Source organism: Vombatus ursinus, unplaced genomic scaffold, assembly GCF_900497805.2.
Source record: "Vombatus ursinus unplaced genomic scaffold, bare-nosed wombat genome assembly UNPS02014822.1, whole genome shotgun sequence".
In the NCBI taxonomy this organism is placed as follows: domain Eukaryota; kingdom Metazoa; phylum Chordata; class Mammalia; order Diprotodontia; family Vombatidae; genus Vombatus; species Vombatus ursinus.
The window spans coordinates 13,939,086-13,963,092 of NW_020954600.1; the positions used below are offsets into that span (position 1 = coordinate 13,939,086).

Sequence of the window (24,007 nt, forward strand, 5' to 3'; positions counted from 1 at the left end):
GGGTCCTCCTGACTCCTGGGCTGATGCTTTATCCACTGCACCACCTGGCTGCCCCCATATAAAGCCCTTTTAAAGAAAATTAAGGCATGGGAAGACGCGCCTCTTGTGGAAGGAATGGCCACACCAGTGAGGTAGGTAGGTAGATGGTGCACTGGCAGATACAGGACAGGTTGGAAGACCTGGCTCAATCTCCAGACAATTGTATAAAAACTGCCCCAGGCCAAGCACGAGCTTCACTTGCTGAGGGAAAAGGACCAGCCCGGCGCTCAATGACAGCCCCCCTCTGATGCCCGGGTCCGCGCAGGTGACCAGGTGTCTGTAAAGGCCCTGAAAGGGTTCTGCCGAGCCGCGTACACCTCTAAGCTGAGGCCAGGACGCAGCAGTCCGCAGCTGTCCGCAGCAGTCCGCAGCTGTCCGCAGCTGTCCGCTTGGTCTGCGGCCGGATGCCGGAGGCTTGGTCACCATCCGTTACAGGGCTACGACATCCTTGACTCACAGGTGAAATGACAGCTAAGTTGCCTGGCCCTCCCCCTGCGTCGCTAAGGCTGCCCGGGGGTGGGGACGGGGGAGGGGGGCATCATCCCCCGGAGCCGACCCCGCCCGCACGGCCCCAGGTCCTGCCGGAGCACCAACGTCGGCTGGGCAGCGCGCGGCCGCCCACGGCCCCGCCCGGAGCCGCCGCGGGGTAGGGAGCGGTTGTCTGCCCAAGGGCGGGGGAGGGGAGCAGACTCGGGGCGGAGCCCGGCGGGGGGAGGGCCGGGAGCTCGGGTTTCCCTGGGAGTCTGGGGCAGCGGGCGAAGGAGGGCGCTACCCTGGAACAAAAAGCAGGCGAGAAGCTCCCCGCGCTCACTCGCTCCGGCGTCGATCCGCGGCAGCCTCTCTGACCGCTCACGTAAGGCTGGGGGCTGGCGGCTCTGCGCCCCGGGACCGGGGTGATGGGGGCCTGGCCGGGCCGGGCCGGGGCGCCCCGCGGCGGGGGGCGCGTTCTGCGGGGCAGGCCTGGGCCGGCCGTGCCGACGCGGGGCGTGGGTGGCGGCCGAGGGCGAGGGTCCAGAGTGGGCGCCCGGGGCACTGGGGGACGAAGGCAGGACCCAACGCAGGCGCCCCGGAGTGAAGCTGGGGGCCCCGGCCCCGGCGCAGGGGGTCCCACCGCGCCAGCGCGCTCCTGGGCTGCACTCTGCCCTGTGCGACTCCGGGGCTGGGAGGCTGGTCGGGCAGGGCGTCCCTGGGGGAGCGGGACTGGTGGAAGCCGGCACCCCTGACTCCCACCGAAGGCCCTGACCTTGGGCAGATGGCCCCCGAGGCTATGACTCCCAGAGGAAGGGACCCCACCCCCCATTGTCTCTCTTTGTAGCTGATTATCGTTGGGGCAGGAGGCGCGTCCCTGGCTTGTCCGGCCAGTCCGAGTAGACTTTCCAGTGGGGGAAAATCGTGTCAGCCTGGTCCTGAAAACTAGACCCAAGAGATCGTAGCCTCCCCACCCCCACCCCAGAAAAGCAAGAAACAGAAAACAGGTGGGGCAGAGAGAAGCCAGGCAGTGGAGCTCTCCCCAGTTTCCCATGGAAACATTGAACCAAGCCTCTACATGGAGCGAGAGAACCCACGAAAAGCCAGGGGGAAACGATTAATTTACTTAGAAGGACTTCAGGAAGGTCTGTCCCTCTTGGGTAAAAGTGGTGGTGTCCGGTAAGGCAGCACCTAGAAGCACCCAGGCCCTGAGCAGGCCAGCTGGGAGGCCTCCAGCCCCAGTGCAGCGGGCAAACTGCCAGCGCCGGAGCCCAGGGCTCAACAGGCACGACTAGGCTGGGGCCACCCTGGTACAGAGAGCCAGTGACCAGACCCCCTGGCCGCAGTGCAAGAAGCTTGCTTGGGACGGTACCCCCTACCCCAAGAGCAGAGCTCAGCTTTTAAAAATGAGCAAAAAACAAAGCCCCGACGCAACCCGCAACTCATCATAATAGTAGTCTGATCTCTTGATCCAAGGTGTGTTCTTAGCATTTCTCAGCCTGACATCTAATAGAACAGGATTGAAAGTCAGGAAGCCTGGGTTCTAATTTAGGCTGTGGTAATTGTGTGAGAGACAGCCTGGCATAGAGGGCAGGCCTTGGATTCAAGTGGTGCCTGGGCATATCACTCCACCTTTTTGTGTGCAACTCTTTAAGATGCTAAGTTATAAATTTTGGGCCATTTTCGTCTGTGGAGACATAGTCTCCACCTGAACTAACCCCCTTCCCCCTCCATTCAATGAAACCACCAGTTGAGACTCAAAAGAAAAAAAGTGTGACCGGGCAATTCATTTCCCCTCTGGATCTCATTTTTCTCCTTTAGAAAAAGAGGGGTTTGGGGCTAGGAGGCTTCCAAGGTCGCTTTCAACTCTTTGAATTATATATGATTACCTTCTCTCTTGTTGAGTTCTCCCTGAAAGCTGGCACCCTGAAAGAAGAGCTCAATTTGCCTAATGAAGGAAGATGCTGGTAGAGGGTGGCTCATTTTAGGAAAAAGCAATCAGCATTTTAGCAAATCAGCATTTTAGCAAATTAGGAAATGACTTTATGTTGACAGTATCCGAGTTTGAGATTTTATAAGAGATGAAATTATTGCAGGCACACAGTATGAATGCTGGCTCTCTCAAGGACAGAATTTTTCCTCGCCCTAGGAGAGGGATGCTGCAGTTTCCCCAGTCTGATCGTAGATAGGGATATAGGCTGTCAGGACCGGAAGCCCAGTTGAGTTTTGTTTCCTCTTTCTGGTGGTTCTTCCTATTGGTTCTAATTTTTACTTACAACATCACTAATCTGAAAATATGTTTAATAAGAACGTATACGTATAGCCTATATCAGATTGTGCGCCATCTTGGGGAGGGTGGTGGGGAGGAAAGGGGAGAAAAATGTTAAACTCAAAAGCATATGGAAGTGATTGTTGATAAATCAAAATAAATTAAAAAAAAAAAAGAACTGGAAGCCACCTAATCTAATATCCTAATTTTACAGGTAAGGAAATTTAGATACAGAGCAGTTTCAACTTGCCCTAAGATATACAGGCAAAATCAGGATTTGAACCCAGTGCTCTGATTCCAAATCCAACCATCTTTCCACTGGACTATGCTGGTTCCGTGTTAGAAATGGGAAGGAACCTTTGAGAGAGATCTTTCCCCTCCCTGGTTTCTCTCAAGTATGAGAAATCACTGTGTATTTTAGACCATCTGATGTATAGATTTTGTTGTTTATAGAGAAGAAGCCAAGGGAAAGGGTGGGAGTGGAAATGCTCTTCTTGAAACAGGTAATGTGCATACTTGGCTTAGAAAAATAATGCAGCTTCTTTATACATTTTCTTTGTGAGATAAAAGCGGATGCCTAACCTCAGTGAGTCAGCAAAGAGAGCTTTGTGTTCCTACCAGGAACAGTTTGAATTCAGACTTCTGGGTGGACAGGCCCAGGAAAGGATGCCCAGGATGCCAGCAGGATGAGAGGGAGAAGGAATAAGCATTTATCTAGCACCTGCTGTGTACGCCAGGCACTGTGCTAACAGCTTGACAATTAGTATTTAATTTGCTCCTCATTACTACCATTCGAGGTAGGTATGAGGTTATTTTACAATTGAGGCCTACAACCAGGGTATGGAATAGTCCAAAAAGGAGCAAAACTTGGTGGTCTGAGCACCTTCTTTCTTTAACATCTTCAGTTTTCTAGTCTTGAGCAAAACTTTTTCACATTAAGATCTTGGCAGTCAAAACCTAGAAACTGGGAATGAAGAAGAGAAAGACCCCCAATGGATTGGGGGCTCTCCTTCCCCCGCTCCCCTTAAGACCTTCAGCTGAGGGGCTTCTGTTCCCCCTGAGAGTCTTCTGTTCACATCTGATTGGGAGGGAGGGAACTGAGAGGGTGGTGAGAGATAGGAGAGGGTCCCCATCCGAAGGAAGCATTGGGGTCCTTCCTCTCTGGCTGGGGGGCCCCAGGCACCAAGGGCTGAGGATGAATTCGTTGTGTAGGTGGAATGAAATCATAGATTTATACCTGGGAAGGACCTTTAATTTCAGAGATACAGATATGAAAAGCCATCTAGTCCAGATCTCATTATTTATTTAATTTTACTATTTATTATATATTCATTTTTAAATTTTAAATTCAGTTTTATTTTATCTTCAGTTCCAAATTCTCCTCCTCCCCTTCCCTCTTCCAACCCACCGAGAAGGTAAGAAGAATAAAATCCATTACCCCTTCATTTTTACAGATGAGGAAACTGAGACCCAAAATTGTTGAGTGACTTACTCAGGGGTCACACAGCTAGTAAATATCTGGATTCCAATCCAGGGCTTCCTGACCCTGCAGGAACAGATGCTCCATTGTGTCTCCTCCAAGAGTTGTTTTTTTTTAATCCCTCCTTCCTCTTCCTGTAAACCTATGGGTCATTAACCTTCCATGGGCTGAGTAAGTGAGCATCAGGTACTGTGATTCAGTGGAGCTGGCTAGGGCTCTGATCACATTTTGCCTTTGTAACGTTAGCAGAAACCGTGAATAATTCCTGTGGTACTTGGGGGGGGGCTTTGGTGGCCTGAGGTTGAGGAATGTCATAGGCTGTTTGTATAATGATGAGGATCTTTCCCCGTGGCCTTGGTCTGAACTAAAGTCCGTTGTCTACCCCTTTCTGTTTTTGTTTTGTTTTGGTTTGGTTTTTTTGTTTGTTTTTTGGCTAGGCAATGGGGTTAAGTGACTTGCCCAGGGTCACACAGCTAGTTAAGTGTCAAGTGCTTGGTCTGAGGTCAGATTTGAACTCAGGTCCTCCTGACTCCAGGGCGGGTGCTCTATCCACTGTGCCACCTAGCTGCCCCTGGGAAGGACTTGAAATGCTAAACAGAGGAGTTTATATTTCGTCCTGGAGGTGATGGAGAGCCATGGACGCCCCTTGAGCAGAGGAGTCACTCATTTATTCCTGTGTTTCATCTGCATCAATTTCTCCCATTTTCACTTGCTATTATTATTCCTTCCTACCTCAGTGACCTCCTTTTCTGGGTTTCAGTTATCTTACTTGCAAGATGAGGTAGGTTTTTTCATACAATCCCTTGTCTGTTCCTCAAGCTTGCTTCTTTATGCTGATTTAATAAATACAGTTCACTTTTATGACAAAAGTGTTTTATAAAGCAGTAAGTGTATCCGACAAAATCAGTAATCTGATCAGATACATGGTATTTGTGTTTCATCCCCAATTTACCAGTGAGGGAATTTGATTGGAAAAGGGATTTATGCCCACTGCCCCCATAGCAAGTAAGTGAGAGGGCTGGGAATCAGACTTAGCAGTCAGTGGTGGTGTAATGGAGGGCATCCAAGATTTGGACCACCTGGGTTTGAATTCTGACGTGGCTTCCTTTTCTCCCGTGTGACCTGTAAAATGACTGGTTTGGACTAGGCCAGTCTCCCAGCTCCAATCTCTTGCCCTGTGCCCTGCCACTAAATTAGGCCAGAGAAAAGGTTTTGTTTTGAGAAGGCCATTCTGCCTAGGGTCCCCATCCCAGGCGAGTAGCTTTCTTCTGTGTTAGGAAACAGAGCCTTGTTGGGAGATGGCTTATTAAGTCTTGGGCTGCAGAAAGAAGTAAAATTCCTAGCAATAAAGAAACAGTCCCTTTGTACTCTGCCTTGAGCAGACCGACCGTGCCAACCTGGAGTACCGGATTTTGTTCTGGGTGCTCCCCTTGGACAGGTCATTGATAAGAAAGGCCTTGAGTTCTTGTCAGTTGAAGACTAGATAAAGAAATGGAGATTTTTAGTCAATGAAGGGATGATTCAGAAGACAGATGAAAGCTATATTGGAAATGTTTTTTTTTCCTTGATGCTTTTTTAAAAAAAATGACTTTCGGGTGATTCTTTCCCCCACCCACAGAGCCCTCCCATGTGTAACAAAGGAATATGGTGTAGCGGAAAAAAAAAAAAAAACAGTCCATCGGTCCCATCAGCCTCTTTCCAGACCTGTATGTGGAGGTGAGAGGAAGGAGGCACCTTTCTTAGTCATTCACCTGGACTGAGGATTAGGAGTGATCTACACTTATTCCTTCCACATTCAGACTTTCCCCATTGCAGTTTCGACATATTGCTGGGCGGCTTAAGGAACTAAATGAGAAATTTTGGGGGAATTTTGCAGAAGCTGTAGACAAGCAAAGGCCAGCAGATGACGCAGAGCCTGTGACCAGACACTTAACCCAAATTTTACAATAAGGTACCGTAAGAAAAAGAAAAAAATCAGACTTTTTCTCTGGTACAAAGAGAAACCAAAAAATTTTACACCGATCTTCCAGATTATGGGGGTGCCACGCCCCTGACCCCTACAACGTAGAAGGGATGACTGTATTTGACCCCTGCAGAAAGACCTAGAAGCAAGGGGCAGAGAAACTCCAGAGAGGTAGATTGAGCCTTGATATCAGGGGAAAGAAAAGCAACCATGAAACCTTCCTAACAAGTAGAGATGTCCAAACTAGGTGGTGCAGGGGATGGAGGCCTGGGCTTGGAATCAGGAAGAATCATCTTCATGAGTTCAGAACCTGCCCTCACACACTTACCAGCTGTGTGGCCCTGAGCAAGTCACTTAACTTCTGTCTGCCTCAGTTTCCTCATCTGTAAAATGAGGATCATGATAGCACCTGCTTCTCAGGGTTGTTGTGGGGATCACACGAGATATTTGTAAAGCGCTTTGCAAACCTTACAGAGTTATATAAATGCATGCTATTAATTATTCTAGACAGATTAAGGGATCTTTGATCTAGAATTGGAGGGGACTAATAAAGTCATTCAGACCAACCCTCTCATTTTATAAAAGAGGAAACTGAGGCCCAGAGAAGTGAAGGTACTTGCCCAAGGTCACACAAATGGCACAATCAATAGAGGTAGAATCTGAACCCAGACCCAGTGCCCCCAGGTCACTGCACCGTGCTGTCTTACCATGGCTTCAGAGGCCCTTCCACACTAGGTGGTGCTGCCCAAGGTTTATGCATCCTTTCCTGCTGTCCTGGCACAAACTCACCCATATTTCTGCTCCTATTCAGTTGTCATGTGTGCAGTCTTTTACTTCCCTGTCTTGTCCAGAGGCCTTTAAAAGAGACTGCTGCCCTATTTTGGACTCGATGGGAAAGTTGAGGTAACTGCCTGTCTGGGATGTAGGGAGGTAACTTCAAAAGTTCCTTTTTGTGCTAAGATTTTATTTGTTTATATTTTATATCATTATATTTGTTATATATTATATTTTTATTTTATCATTATTTATTATATATTATATATTCATTTTTTATTATTTAATTTATTTTTTTATTGTATTTGTATTATTTATTTTTATAAGAGTCATTCTCTGGACACCAACTGTGTCTGAATTGCAGCCTGGGTGACCTTGGACCGATCACTTTCCTCTTCTAGGCCTCACTTCCTTCATATATAAAATAGAAGATTTGGTCTGATTAGCTTCTTCAAGATTTTCATTTGGGTCTTTTTCATGAAAGACCAAGCCAGGGAATGGGATGGCAGAGGGCAGATGGCAGATGTTCAGTTGGGCCCCGCTGGTAGCCCTCTCCCTTTTGGCTAATCGGTCATGCCAGAAATCCCTTCTTCCCGCCATATCCCAGTATCTGGGTGTAGCCAGGAAAGAAGGGTTGGAAAAAGGTGCTGCTAGAAGTCATTGAAAGGTTCAAACTCATAAGTACAAGATGGAGAGGCATAATGAGTTAGATAGCCCTTTGTCTGAAAGAGACCTAGGGTGTTAGTGGATTGCCAGCTCCGAGTGAATCAGCAGGGGGATTTGGATGCTTTTCCGCTAATGAAGCTTTGGGCTGCATTGAGAGAGGCAGCTTCCAGGAATAGAGGTGATAATCCCGCTGTGGTCTTCTGTTCCCGTAAGATTACATTTGGGATATTATGTTCAGTTCTGGGAACACCCCAAGGGATTTTATCAGGCTACCTGAGGAGGACAAGCAGGATGTTGAAAGGCACTGGGGGGTCCCCCCCCCCCCCACACACACCAGGGTTGGTTGACCTTGGAGAAGAAATGGCTCAGGGAAGGCTTGCTAAACCATCTTCCAGTGTTTAAAGGACTGCTGTTGGGTCCCAGAGGGCAGACCTGGGAACAATGGGAAGAAGTTATAAACAAATCAGTTTCTGGAAAAACTTTAACAATTCCATCGGTCCCCAGGTAGGAGGAGCTGCCTCTGGTGGTGCTGGGGGTCCTCTTACTGAGGTCATCACACCAAGGTTAGGAGACCATTTTTTCTTCTTTTTTTATGTAACCAGCAGGTATTACTGTGGGCTAAACTTGACTATAGCAGCTCTTTTTCTATTTTTACATTTTTTAGGAAGGATTTTTGTAGGGTATGGGTTGGCCATGAGCTCCCTTCAGGCTTTAAAACTTGGTGATTTCCACCCCCACCCCCCAGGGTCCTTTTTTTTTTTTTTTTGGTTGGACAGTGGGGGTTAAGTGACTTGCCCAGGGTCACACAGCTAGTAAGTGTTATGTGTCTGAGACCCAATTTGAACTCAGGTCCTCTTGAATCCAGGGCTGGTGCTCTATCCACTGTGCCACCTAGCTGCCCCTATTTTTTTTTTTTTTTTTTTTGAGGCACTAGGGGTTAAGTGACTTGCCCAGGGTCGCATAGCTAGGTCATATATGTCTGAGTCTGGATTTGAACTCAGGGCCTCCTGACTCCATGTCCAGTGCTCTATCCACTATGCCACCTATTTGTCCTCCCCTTTTTTTTTTCTTTTCAGGATCCTTAATAAGAGCATGGGAGGAAAGGGAATTTATTCAGTAGGCACAGTATTCCATCCCAACATAGAGAGGAAAGGCAGTAGACAAATCTGAAGAGATTCCAGCCAAGAATTCAGCTCTAGCCTCTTTCTCTGTTTCTCTACATTCATACTGGGATACCAAAACCTAGAAGGAGGCTTGGTGAGGAGGCAAGAGGATTGGAAGCCTCATGGGGCTCAGAGAGCTAGTCGGAGGAGTTGGATGATTCTGACCAGCTTCGTCAAGTCAATGGCAGAAATGTGTAGTAGCAGGCCTAAAAAAAAAAGATGAGAATATGGGCAGTTAATTCTTTCCTGATTTAAAGATGTTTCCTGGGTTTTCCCTGGTTGATGGCAATGACTCATGAAGGTTTATTATTTTTGTCCCCACTAGGGAATCTTTGGACCCTGCCCTGCCCTCTGATTAAGTAAGCTCCTTTGTCCAAGCCTAGGTCATCGGAGGGCTGTAGACTGTGAGGTCCTGTTCTGAGCTTTGGTTAACTCGCTTTGCCTCTGCCAGCTTATTTACAAAGGGTCAGGCTGTGGACCCAGCCAGACTAGAACAATAAAGGGCTGACCTTCAATTGAATAGGGAGGGGTTTAGGTTAGAGACGGAGAAAAAAAATGATTAGAACAAGGAAATGCCACACTGAGTCAGGCCAGGGGGCTGCCCATCTTAGGGTTCCACCTCTGCCAGGGGATACTTCCTGACAGAGAAACATATTCAGTGTGGAAATTAGTTATTGAGAGAAGTCATATCTTCTCCTTTCCCAGAGATTAGGAAGAATAAATTATATACCCCTTCAATTCAAAACTACCATTGTCCCTGGAAAGGGCATGTCAGTGGACCACCCTACTGTTCTACTCACCCTTCTCCGTGGTTTCCCAGGCCAGAACACCCTTCCTTGGCCACCGTTTCCATATAGATGAACTCCCCTGTATTTAAGCTCTAAGCGGCTCGTCTTCTGCATTTGTATCTTCATTGCTTGGACGCAATACACACTTAATAAATGCTTTTTTTTTTTCCATTTACTCATTCTTTATCATATGCTTGAGAGATCCCATCGCAGCTCATAAGCCAGAGCTTAGTTGCTGGTCCCATCAGAGTCGAGGAGGTAGCCCTGAGGAATTGGGAAGAAATTTTCTAGTCCCAAAGTCTTTGCCATGAGTATTGGTTGATTGCAATTGCCCAGACTGAATTATCTTTTAGAGAAGAATGTTACTAAGTAGGGATAAGAATAGTAGTAGTAACGGTAAGAATAGTTGGTACAAAACATCTTCCCTCTGCCTTAAAGTCTGTGACCAACTTTCCCGTGAGTATGTACTGAGTCTAGGGAAAAGTGGACGTGAGCTTAGGGAGAAACAGGAAAAGAGTAACTCAGTTCTTCGAAGTCCTTTTGGTGGAGTCTTCGTGCTTTTAGGCACGGTAGAGTTTTGTCGTTGGACTCTTTGTAGAGCCTTGAATATGTGTCTGTCCTTGTCTCCATCAGCTGTTCTGGATATTGCTGGGAGATACCTATGGAGAGATGTGAAGTTCAAAGTTCAGAGGCTTCCAGACCCTTGAAAGCTCATAAGGCCTTTCTCCAACAACAATCAGGATAGGAAGAGGCTGATGCCCTGGGAGAAGCACTTTTCTCCCTCATGTACTTTCGTCTCAGGAGGAAATGGCTCTCCTTTGTGGGAATTCCTCTATTCCTGGCTACTTTCATACAGCCCCCAGAGGGCATAAACAAGGGCCTTGGCCAATCCAGATAGAACCTAGGGTGCTAGGCAGCTCGGCAATGTTCACACCTAGTAAGCAATCAACTTGTGTTCTCAGAGGATAAATGTACTAAGGCTAAGTGGAGGTGTAGTGATTTCAACCCAGCCATTGTAATTAATGAATTCATTCATTTTTGTATTCCTCAGTCTACTAGATCGAGGCACCCAGGTCTAGTTTAGTGGTCTGCTAAGTCAGGCCTAGGGATTAGAATACCTGGGTTTTTCTTCTGGCTGTGCTGCTAATTAGCTGTTACTCTGGCCCAGTCATTTAGCCTGAAGTTTAGCTTCCTTTTCTGTAAGATGTGGAGTTCGAGTGTCCTTCTAGTTTTGAGAACATGAGCTGCCTCTTTTATCTTGGTTCCTTGTCAGAGGTACACACTCAGAGGGCCTGGCTTTCAGTTCCTTTGCTTGGCACCGAGGTAGGAACGTGCCTCTTTTACTAGACTGAGGGGGCTTCCCTTTAAGGGAACTGGGAGTTGTCTTTGGGATTTGTTGGCTCGGGAGACTGGAATCCGAATTGCCGATTTGATTTCCTTGTCGTCAGACATAAAAGGGCAGCCTCCCAGGGAACTGTGGCTCCAGATGTTTTGTGGAATTCCTGTTTCCCTGCTGGGGCCGCCTCCTCACTGATTGTGGCTAATTGTGGCTAATTGTTATAGTGAACTCAAAAGAGAAAAGGGAGTAACATTTTATTTGAATTAAGAATTGTATCTCTTTTAATATTGTCATGAGCATAGTTGGTTTGTATTGCATTTTATGGTGCAAAAATCCCTAATTACACTCTAGCCCCGAGCTGAATTATTGGAGTTAGGTCTGAGTTAGGTTTGGCCCAGAATACTTACTAGGTATGTGATGCTGGGCAAGTCACCGTTACTTCTCTGTGCCTAGTTTCCTTATCTGTGTTTGTTTGTTTTTTGTTTTGTTTTGTTTTAGGCAGTTGGGGTTAAGTGACTTGTCCAGGGTCACACAGCGAGTAAGTGTCAAGTTTTTGGTCTGAGGCTGGATTTGTACTCAGATCCTCCTGACTTTAGGGCCGGTGCTCTATCCACTGCACCACCTAGTTGGCCCTCAGTTTCATTATCTGTAAAATCATTTTGATGATATCTATCCCAACTCCTAGGGTTGATATAAAGCTCGAGTGAGTTTACATGGGTAAAACACTCTGCCAATTCTAACACACTCTAGCAACATCAGGTGGTATTATTATTTTGGGGCAGGATGGTGCATGGAACGAACTCTGGCTCTGGTGTCAAAGGACCTAGGTTCAAATCTCACATCTCCTACTTATATGTGTGATCTTGGACAAGTCACTTAATTTCCTTGGATCTCAGTTTCCCTGTCTGTAAAATGACCAAATGGATTCTGAGGTCCCTTCTCTCTCTAGACGTAGAATCCTGGGGGCCAGAAGGGACAAAAGATGTTTAGAAAAGAACACCATGTGTTGTCAATTTTTTAATCTAAAAAGCTGTCCTGGATACCAAATGGCTATTTAAACCCCTGGGGAGTCATTCTGGAATGTTTTTTCCTCTTCAGGTTCTAGAAGAGATTGACGTGATGGGAAGCATCAGGATGCACATCTTGGTCCTCGGTCTCCTGATCCTGGCCATGTTCTGTAGTCCAGGTGGGTCAGCCCTGATCCTGCAACCCGTGAATGAGCCAAGAACGTATGGCGCCACCCTCGCTTCCAGCTCCGGGCTAGCTGAGAGTCCTGGCCTTGGGCCCGCCTCCTTCCTTCCTGTGTTCTGGTCCTCTCCGCTCTCCTGACATGGAGCCCCTGTCCTCTGCTAATGGCCCCTTCCTGTATTACAGCCCTTCCCTCAGTCACAGAGCCAGCCAAGCCAGCGCGTCTGGGCTGCTTGCTAAGAGAGCCCGGTGAGGGGAGGAAAGAGGAATGAATTTGTGTCCTTAGCGCCACGCCTTTCCTTCTCCTTTGTCCCTGGGCCTCAGCTTTCTCCTGTGGACAGCGAGCGGGTTGGACCAGTGGAGGTCAGCTCCAGAAGCTCTAATCTAGAGGGCGTCTTCTAAATATATGTGTGTGTAGACATATATGCACATATAACATTTGTACATGCATACAACAGTTATATGTATAGGTGTTGTGGACATGCACGCATATATCTACGACATAACATTTATATATGTCCCCAGCACACATACACATGCGTGTGTACACATGTGTATGTGTATAGAATATACCGTGTATGGATTAACACACATGTACACACGATACTTATACGTCGCATCAGTGTGTATGTGCACATGAGCACATATGTGACGTGTTTCTACATTGCACTGTGTATGTGTATATATACGCGCACATATTCACACATAATGTTTATATATGCACAACACAATGTGTGTCATATGCATATACATAGAACATTTATACGCGTACACAATATGTATATATGCATACACATATGCATGCACATCCAGAACATATTTATATATTCACAACGCACACATGTATATGTATACATACACATATAGCATATTCATGTGTGCACACAACTCACATGTATATATGTGTACACAATACATAGATGTATAGATACATGGTAATTCACATATGTATATAACATGTGCTTATGTATATAACATGTGCATGCGTGTGTGTATATATATGCACAGTGTGTATATATGCCCACACATATATGAACAGTATATGTATGTGTATATATGTATGTGTGTATGTATATATACACATACACACGGGGTGTGTAGGGGGTGTGTAGAACAGGATTTAGAATCAAGAACACATGGGTTAATGTTGGATTAGGAACAGAGAACGAGCTACTTCAGAAGGACAGAGGCATTGCAGCGGAATGTGGAATGATCGATGAACTTTGCTTCGAATACAGGATCCGAGTTTGAATTCCAGCTCAGTCATTTAGGGCTTGTTCGAATTTGGTTAAGTCACTAAATCTCTCTGGGCCTCAGTTTCCTCATATGTCAAATGAGGTAGTTGGCTTCATTGATGGCTAATCCATGATCTGTGACTCCATGGCTTAGTCATTTAAGTTGTTTTGGAGTTTTGTGGACAAGGGATGTGGGGATGGTCAGAGAGATAGATGTGTTTATATAAAATACACAAAAAACCAATGTCTCTTTTATATAGGTTGATTCAGAGGATCCAAGGACTTTTTTCCTGAAGTGGGAGGATCTCATAGAATTCTAGATTTAGAGCTGGAAGGACCCTAAGAAATCATTTAGTTCAAACCCCTCCCCCCCATTTTACAGGTGATAAAAACAGGCCCTAATGAGGTTAAGAAACTTCTCCAAAGGCAAAGGGTAAAAATACAAAGAACTGAGATTCACACCCAGGACCTCGACCCCGTGCCTTTGATCTTAACAGTGGAAAGGTGGGGAAATCTTGTTTCAGACTTGTCGTTAATGTTGACCACATCCCACATGTTTACATCCTTCCAGAAGAGAGAAAGAGAAGCAGAAATAAAGTGTCTGTTTCATTTCTTCCAGTCTCCTTTTTCCATCCTTCTTTTTAAAACCCTCAGAATAGAACCAGTCTACCCTTAGGCCCCCTGATTTACTGCCTGCACTTCCTCAATACTTTTCAAAGATATTGGATTTTGAGGAGATACTTGTTTCTTCTGTCTGTATAGTGTTAACAGCCCCTCATCATATAGGTCCTCCCAGCTGCTCAGAGAAATTTACCTGACTCAGTTTCTCTGGATTTCTCTGGATTCTGCTTGTATTTCAAAGTTCCTCCCCAGCTCTGGTCTTTTCATCTGGATTGCTGTGCCAGTGAAGGTCCATTTTTTTTTTTCCTCTGAGAGTTCTACCCAGCTCCCCCCAGGCCTTGGATCGCTCCCACCAAGCCCTGCCTTCACCCTTGTGTGTGTGCTGCTGATTGAAGTTGGAAATAATTAAAGAAAAATACAAAAAGCTGCTGACTGGACCCACTACAAATTTATGTTACACGGCCTCAGCGGGGACCTCCTTTTTGCTGGCGATCCTTCCCTAATTAAGTCACTATCCCACTTTTCCTGGTAGCTCTCCCAGACCTTTTCATCTTTCCCCGAGTCTCCCATGGATCTCCCTGTCCTCTCAGCTGAGAACCTTACCCTCATTTTACAGAAAACCCTGACTTACTCCTCGCTCCTCCTCCTTACCTCGTCTCACCCAGATGCTTTCTGCCACTTCCTGTTCCATGTTTCACATCATGACGTGGCACTTCTTGCCAACGACACTGCCCCTACACACAGGAGGCATCCCATTCTGTCCCATCTTTTCCAGCAGACTGTCCCGCTCTCTCACTTATTTTCAGTCTCCCCTTGTCTACCGGCTGCTTCCCAACTGCCTGCAAACACGCCCTTATCTCCTGCATTCTCAAAAAACACTCGCTTGATCTGTCGTTCCATCCCTGCCAGGTCTTGTCCCGTGTCTCTCCTCCTTTTTTGTGACCAGACTCCTTAAGAAGTCCATCTACTTCCTTTTCTCTCCTTCACGAACCTTCTTTATTCTGTACAGTCTGACTTCTGACCTCATCATTCAACTGAAACTTCTCTCCTAAGTTAGCAGTAGATTTAAACCATTCCCCTCTTTCAGGATGCTTCTCCAGGGAGGCCAGTCAGTAAGGACTGTTATGTGTCAGATAAAGGAAAAGGTGTTTTTTGTGTTTTTTTTGTTTTTGTTTTTGCTTTTGCGAGGCAATTGAGGTTAAGTGATTTGCCCAGGGTCACACAGCTAGCGAGTATCGTGTGTCTGAGACCGGATTAAGAAAAAGTTTTTTGGTCAAGTCTGATTTTTCCACTGGGAATCATAGGATTTTAGAGCTGTAGAGGAAACTTAGAAATCATGAAGTCCTGTGCCTCATTATTTTCAGAATAGGGAATTGAGATTAGAGAATCTTGGGAAGTGACCACATAGGTCAGAAGGAGCACAGCTGCGTTTCTAGAGTTACAGGGATGTGGGTTAGCACCATCAGGGCCAGGAATTTGACCATGGTTCCTTGGAAAGTACCGCCTCCAACTTTAGGTACCTGCAAAGGTCTTACTGGATCAAAGGCAGCCCTCTACATTCCAACAATCCATTCTCCATGCCATGGGTGAGAAGGATAGGAAAAGCTGCCATCTTTCCTTATTTACAGTGTGTGTGTGTGTGTATGTGTGTATGTGTGTGTGTGAGAGAGAGAGAGACTATGTAGAACACTCATATAATGTCAAGTCTTTTCAATGTGTTAGTTTTGCATAACTTTACAATTTAAAAAAATTTTTTTTCATAAGGGATGGCTTTCTGGGAAGGGTAGGGATACATTGGGAAATGTAGGTGATGATAGTAATAAAAAATTAAACACATGCACATGCAAAGAAATGGGCAGCTCCCTAATGAAATCAGTCTTTTGTGAGGTTTTTTTTTTCCCTTTTTTGTGTCATCAAAGAGTTTATATTATTTTGTTTTCAATTAGAGTCTTAAGACAGCCACAAGGGGAGCAATGGTTGGAGGTACCTTCTTTAAAAAAATTTTTTATTGATATTTGCTGTTATCCCAACATAGTTATCTCAAGTATCTCTTGCTCTTCTCCTCCCCCTCTCAGGGAGCCAATCTCATGTAACAAATAGTCATGTAACAAATATGGGAGGAGAAAAGAAGGGAAAAAATCAGCACAATTGATTGATACATTGAAAAAATCAAACCACGTGCCATTTGTAACACCTGTGGACCTCCCAGCTCCATGAAATGGCAGGCTAGGCATTTCTTCTCATATCTCTTCATTCTAGTCCCACTTGGTCTTTAAAATTTTGTTATTACTTTTGATTTTTTGGTGTGTCCATCTTTCCATTTACATTGCTGTAGTTACCATATCTAGTCTTCTTGGTTCTGTTACTTTATTCTGCATCAATTTATATTGGTCTTTATATACTTCTCTGTATTCACCATATACATCATTTCTTCTTGCAAAGTAGTTTTCTATTACATTCATGTACCACAGTTTGTTTAGCCATCCCCTAATCAATGGGCATCTACTTTGTTTCTAATTCTTAGCCATCACAAAAAAGTGCTACTTTAAGTAATTTGGAGTATAAGGGAACTATCTTTTTATTAATGTCTTCCTTGGGGTATAAGCCTAGTAATGGAGTCCCTGGTTCAAAGGATATGGCATTTTAGTCACTTTATTTACATAGTTCCAAATTGCTTTCCAAAATGGTTATACCATTTCACAGTTCCACCAGTAATGTACTGGTGTGCCTATCTTTCCACAAGCCCTCCAACAATGACTGTTGCCATTTGGGGAGGGGGTCATTTTTGCCAATTTTTAGGGTATGAGATAAAACCACAGGGTTGTTTTGATTTGTATTTCTCTTATTGTTAGTAATTTGTAGCATTGTTTCATGTGGTTGTAAATACTTTGCAGTTCTTTTGAGAACTGTTAATTCCTATTCTTTGATCATTTATCTATTGGAGAATGGCATATGTGTGTATGTATATGTATGTTTATATATGTCTATATCTACATCTTGGATACTCAACCCTTATCAGAGAAATCTGATACTAAGAATTTTTTCCCCCATTTTACCACTTGCTTTCTTATCCTAGATTTATTAATGTTGTCTGTGCAGAAGCTTTTTGGTTTTGAGTAATCAAAGTTATCCATTTTCTCTTTTGTAATTACCTCTATTTTTTATTTTTTGGGGTTTTTTTGCGGGGGTTTGGCAAGGGGGTTAAGTGACTTGCCCAGGGTCACACAGCTAGTAAGTGTTATGTGTCTGAGGCCGGATTTGAACTCAGGTCCTCCTGAATCCAGGGCCAGGGTGCTCTATCCACTGTGCCACCTAGCTGCCCCTAATTACCTCTATGTTTGGTTAAGAACACTTCTACATAGCTGTGAGAGGTATATGATCTGTTTCTCTCCTAATTTTTTTTAACAGTGTGATCTTTAATATTAACGTTGTGTATCCTTAAAACGTATTATGGAATATAGTATACGATGTTGGTCTAAGCCTAATTTCTACCAGATTGCTTTCCAGTTTTCCTAGCAGTTTTTATCGAATGAGAGTGTTTTTCCCTAGGTAATTTAGACTTTCCACTTAACCAAACACTGGGTTATTGAGTTCTGTTATTTCTGAATCTCATTTTTCTAGGCTGTTCCATTGATCTATCGGTCTATTCTTTAAACTCTACCAGATGGTTTTGATGACTGCTGCTTTATAACATAGGTCTGCAAATGCTCTTTTCCCCTCATCTCAATCTCTTTTCATAATTTCCCTCTGTATTCTGGATCTCGTATTTTTCCAAATGAATTTTGTTATTATTTTATCAAGTTCTATAAATAGTCACCTTGGTAAATTTGATTGGTATAGCATTAAAATGGAAGTACCTTCTAACTTGGAAATCAGTGATTTTGGGATTCTTGCCCTCCACCCATCAAACATACTTATCATTAAAACTCCAACATCTTTTCAGTTGTGAGTTCTTCTGTTCATCCTGTCCATTTCCATATGTATTTATTTATCAAGCTCCTAGTACAAGGCACTGGAAATACAAATAATTTTTAAAAACAGTCCCTGTGCCTACCAGGAGTTTACATTGTGCTGGAGAGATGTGACATGTATACAGATAAATAAATACCAAATACACAGTTATTCTAAGTAGTATCAGGAGGGAGAGCACACTGATGGCTAATTGGATCAGGAAAGGGCTCGTGTAGGTGGTAGCGTCTGAGTTTGACCTTGAGGGAAGCCCAGAATCCTAAGAAGCCGTGATGAGAGTATGCCAAGCATCAGGTTCAGACAGTCTGGACAAAGGTGCTCCCATACTGGCAGCCTTAGACTTTAAGCCTCTGAAGGACGTGGATAGGATTTGTGTTGGTGTCTCATCGTGTGTTTGTCAAGAGATATGTTTTGGTTCAGTAGTGGGGATAAGACACTATTCCAGAACAAAAAGATCTAAGTTCAAATCTGCCTCAGCGACTTGCTAGCTGTGTGACCCTGGGCATGTTGTTTCACCTGTGGTTGCCTCAGTTTCCTCATCTGTAAAATGAAGAAATTTGGTTTCTCAGATCCCTTTTTAGCTCTGGCATTCTGTGATCCTAAGTTTTGCCAACCTAACGGGTCTTTGATGTTAGTTTTTCTGATTATGTTACAGGTGGTGCTCTGAAATGCTTCCAGTGCAATTCTCCCGTACAACCCTGCACCGAGAACGTCACTTGTAAAGCTGAGAAGGACGCGTGCCTGCAGGTTATTTCTGGTAATGACCTCCCCTTTTCTTTGCTCTCAACATCCCTTCGCGGTCACCGCTGCGGTCTAGAGTTGCACCTTTTTGGGATCAGTGTTGGTACCACTGGAAGCTCACTTAGGAAGATCAGGCCAGGACTTAGGAACTTCTGGTCCCGCCCCAGTTATTCTGACAATTACTTGGGGCAAACTTCATAGTAGACTGGTAACTGCTATGAATGGTAAGGCACCTGCCTGGGGACTGTGTCGGCTCTTCCGCTTGGGCGATCAACTTGGGAAACCAAGCTGGAGATCTGAAGTGGCTGACCAACTTGGAAAATCTGTGCAGGCAAGCTTCTTAGGAGCTAAGCTTGCTGAAGGTGCTGACCTGGGCACCTTTGTGCCAGCCAGTGCCGGAAGCACAGTTCTGATTTCCTTTTACATTCCCATTTCCATACGTGAGATTGCTTTTGATTTCCTGTGATTCTATCAAATTTAGATCATCAGTTTCCTGGATTCTCTCTCATACTGTAGTTTACCTCTAAAAAATAATTACTTGTTTCTTATGAATTCACTTACAGAATCATGATGGTAGCTAGAGCCACGAGAAATGCAAGGAATCCTTCCTTCCCTGCCTCAGTTTTCCTCTTTGTACAATACTGTTTATTTTTATTTATCTACCCATTTATTTATTTATTTATTGCTAAGCAATGGGGTTAAGTGACTTGCCCAAGGTCACACAGCTAGTGAGTGTTAAGTGTCTGAGTTTGGATTTGAACTCAGGTCCTCCTGACTCCAGGGCCAGTGCTCTATCCACTGCGCCACCTAGCTGCCCCTGTACAATATTGTTTGAGGAGACTTGGCAGCTCAAGTCATCCTATCCCCAGCATGAAAAGAGGAATGGAGCTGGGCTGGGAGCTGAGTAGGCTGGGAGGATGGGCTGATAGACACAGCAAGACAGGGAGTGAACTGGCCTCTGACTCAGGAAGATCTGGGTTCAAGTCTTGTTTCTGGCAAGCTATGGGCAAGTTATTAGATGTTTCAGTGCCCCCACGCACTTCTCTAAGCTGGTAAGTGGCAGTTGAGCTGCTGATCCAAATTGGAGGAGGAAATGTCCATACTGGGAGCACCCTACCCAATCCTCCAACCTCCATTCAAAAGCTGATGAAGGGGCAGCTAGGTGGCGCAGTGGATAGAGCACTGGCCCTGAAGTCAGAAGGACCTGAGTTCAAATCCAGCCTCAGACCAAACACTTGACATTTACTAGCTGTGTGACCCTGGGCAAGTCACTTAACTTCAATTACCTTAAAAAAAAAAAAAGACTGATGAAATCACAGATCAGGATAAAAAACAAACCCACAACTATGCATAGTGAAAAGTACACTGTTTTCAGAGTCAGAGTTTTAATCCCAACTTTGCTTCTTATTCCCTGTATGTCCTTTGGCAAGATATTTACCTCTCTGGGACTCTTGTTTCTCATTTGTAAAATGATGAGGGTTGGACCAAATAATGTCTAAGAGGTCCTTTCTAGCTCTCAATCTATGGTTTTATGTGTTATCTATCTGTGCTTTTCCTTCCCCTTTTTGTGAGCTCTGGAAGCAGCAGCTGTAATGTGTAACCGCTTGTTTTTGTAACTTGTTTTCTGGGTGTGTTTCTTTAAAGGTGGAGCTTACTACCATTCCTGTTGGAAATATGCTGACTGCAACATAGAGAAGATTGAAGCAGCCTTTCCTATTGCCAGTGCCCGCTACTCTTGCTGCCAACGTGACCTATGCAATGCTGCGGGGATGGGGACCGCAGTCAGCAAGGCAACCATGATGGCTGGGCTCTTGGTGGTGGTAGCTGGGAGCTTCTCTGTTTAATTGAGTGGAAGGGGAAAGAGCCTGAAGGAACGTGTGTGTGTGTGTGTGTGTGTGTGTGTGTGTCTGTGTGTCTGTGTGTGTGTGTATGCATGTTGGGGTAGGGGGGAGTGGTTTTCCATTTCCCTCTCTATGATATCTCAAGTATTATGTCTCTCACTAAGTGCATTTTGTGTAGGAGAAAGATGTTTCGTTACAGCTGTCCGTTTGAGAAGCAGGTACCCAAAAGTCGTGCGGGGGGGGGGAGGGGGGAAGTGTATTATATGGGTGGCATTCTCATCTCCAAGCAAGCCACCCATCTAGGGAAACATTTTAAACTCTGAAGTGATGGAAAGAACTCTGTAGCTGCTGCTAACTTGTCATTTCTGGGGGCCTCCTCAAGCTGTCCTGGTTTCCCCAACCCTCCATCCCATAGCTGCGTCCACACCTTGGGTGATAGGATGAGACAGGAGGATTCCCATGTGGTATTTCTTCCCAGTTCCCCAAATAACTCAGTTCATGGTCTTGACTAAGTCGCTGTCCTTTCTCATTCCTCGGCCTTCAAATTAAGACAGTCTTTTTTTTTTTTTTAAACTAATGCTTCCATCAGTGCATGAACTATCCAGGCCCGTCCTTTTGGCTCTCGAGCCAATTTTCAAGCACTCCCTCCTCGGCCACAGAGAAAGAACACATCAGCCCAGTCTAAAAATATACCCTGCCCAGAGAACAAGTGTCACTAAAACTCTTATTTCATCGTGATTGGAATGGGTTCTGAGAAATGTCTGCATGCCAGGCAGGACGGACCCCTCCAGTTAGAAGGGCTCCAGAACCCAATCCCTCTCTAGTGTAAATAAAAGATGTCTCCCTCATGGGAGACACGTAGCTGAAATTTGAGCATCTTGAGGGAACTAGGTCCTTAGGGTCCCTTTCCCCATTCACCTCTTGAGATTTGAACTAAAGATGGGATTTGAGCCTAGTGGGAGCATTTACAAAGCCAAAATTAATGTGTTATAATTCCATTAACCATTCTCCCACCCAGCCAAGCATGAGCTCAGACTTGGTTCCATAGCTGTTAGAAATTAACCAGCCCGTCGCCTGCGTGCTTTGCAGTATCCATTTGACTGATTTGAGATTTAAGATTTTTGGTGGAAAGTCCTTTATCCATACATAATATCACTGCTTCTGAATACGGTGGAAGAGTAAGTGAAGCCACTATGTGGAGCTCCAAATCACATCCTTAGCAGAAATAAGAACTTATTCATTGCCAAGATTATTCAAAACTCATAGCTGCATGATTAACAAAACAGGTGGGGAAAGCCCTCCCCTGTGACGACGGCTATTCACACGCTATTGTCAAATGCATTGGCTTTCTAGGACACACTCCACCTGCTCACTTTGATTCCCCCTGCCCTTTTATAGTTGAAAGCATGACACTCCTCCCCCCCCATCCCTACCCCCGTGGGAGCCCCTTGACTGCATATTATTAGAATGACCAAAAAAAAAAAGATTTTATATTCCCAAAACGTTGACTCAGTACTCAATAGCATGTATTAGCTTTGTAGGTGAATGTACCATTATGGTAAAGACTTTTTAATCTTGAAAACTGAAAGATATTCTGCAGCCAGGTGGAAGAATTGTAAGCAGTTGTGTCTTCTGAAAATTAAATTCAAGCAAGCTGTTGGACTGGGTGTCCTTATTGATCTGAAAGAGTGTTTTCTATTGGCAGTTGGGAGAATGGGAGTTTTGGGACCTTACCAGCTGTCAGACCTAGTTCCATAAATCCATTAATCACCGCTCTTTGGGTAACATGATTCAGCTGGTTTTGAAGCTAGGTAACCGTATTATTGCTTAGCCCATATCCTCTGTCTTTGTATCTCCCATGCTTACAGAGGGAAGGGGATAAGCATTTATAGAGCACCTATTATGTACCAGATAGGCACTTTTTAATCTCACTTGAACCTCACAACAACCCTGAGTCACATAGCTACTAAGTATCTGAGGTATGATTTGAATTCAGGGCTTCCTGACACCAGGCCCAGCACTATCCACTACACTGCCAGTTGACTTCTAGCACTGTGCCTGAGATCTAGGAGTTGGTTAGTAAATGTTTGTTGATTGTTTGATCCTTGTCTACAAGGTTATCATAAGAAACTATGTCAAATGCTTTGTTGAAATACATATTCATTTTCCTTACCCACATTTCTAGGAGAAATGAGATTATAATTAAGATCTGTTCTTTTTTTTTTTTTTTTTTTTTGAGGCAGTTGGGGTTAAGTCAGTTGCCTAGGGTCACACAGCTAGTAAGTGTCTGAAGTAGAATTTGAACTCGGGTCCTCCTGACTCAAAGGCTAGTGCTCTATCCACCTTCTTGCCCCAAAATCTATTCTTGTTAATCCTGTGTTGACTCTTAGAAAGGGAAGTGGTTATCAAATGTCTAACAGCTGCCAACCCTTTTATAATGTGTTCTAGAGCAATGATGTCCAGCTCCAGCAGAAACAGGGGCCGCTAAATAGCACATAGGATCCCTGCAGTTGCGTATTGATGCAGAAACCCACACGTGAACATTATGTTTTATTGTATTTTTATTTATTTTGCCAAAATTTCCCAATTACATTTTAATCTGGTGCAAATCTTATTTGGGAGTGTTGTGAACTATATGCAAGGATTGTGTGTGTGTGTGTGTGTGTGTGTGTGTGAGAGAGAGAGAGATCTGTTCTAGAGCTTCCAAGAAATAGGCTTTCTTTGAAAGGAAATCAAAATTTAAAGATGGCCTCATTTGCCCAACATTTATGCAAAGAAATATTTATGGGATACTTGGTACATACAGAGAATTGCTTCACATGGATCCAGTTTCTTTAAGGGAAATTAGGGAGTAAGCAGCATTATTCCCATGTCACAGATGAGGAAATTGGGGTGAATAACAATTAACGGCTTCCCTGAGGTCAGACACCGTCAGGGGCATCGATAAGATTCTGGGTTTCCAGACCCAGAAGCCGGTGAGTTGTGTACCCATCGAGTTACCAGCCTCACTGACATTGGAGAAGGAGGATGTACCTCCATTTCACCAATGCCAACAGCTCCAGGCCCACATGTGCTTCTCTCCCAGTAGCTGGAGAATCCCACCATAAAGAGGGTGATAAATGGGCTGAATGTTTTTTTTTAATCACTGTTGTGGTTAAAGTGACCAGCTAGCTACTCCCAGGACAGACCATTCTATCCCCCTTCTCATTGCCTTTGCACAAATTCCCCATATATTCCCTTCTCACTTTTGCCTTTTAGAATCCTGGACTTCCTTCTCCTCATTTCCCCAGTGCTTAGTATTCTTTCTCTCGAAATTACTTTATTACTTAATGAAATGTATGCAATTTATGAAAGTTGATTAAATGACTTAATTATTTAGTGTATGTAGGGGTAGGGATAGGGTCTGCACTTAAGATTTTATTGGCATAGGAAACCCTGGTGAGGAAATTCCTTCTGTGATTGC

General features: G+C 44.8%; 1 protein-coding gene across 1 annotated transcript; it reads left to right on the forward strand.

The window, feature by feature from the left end:
* Positions 1 to 86: 86 nt before the first annotated feature.
* On the forward strand, positions 87 to 22,206 carry CD59 (CD59 molecule (CD59 blood group)). The gene is made up of 6 exons (XM_027837752.1): positions 87 to 126; positions 305 to 498; positions 545 to 892; positions 12,048 to 12,135; positions 18,618 to 18,719; positions 20,348 to 22,206. Exons 1-6 carry the CDS (start codon positions 87 to 89, stop codon positions 20,545 to 20,547), a joined length of 972 nt encoding a protein of 323 aa, XP_027693553.1. The 3' UTR covers positions 20,548 to 22,206.
* The last annotated feature ends 1,801 nt before the right edge of the window (positions 22,207 to 24,007 follow it).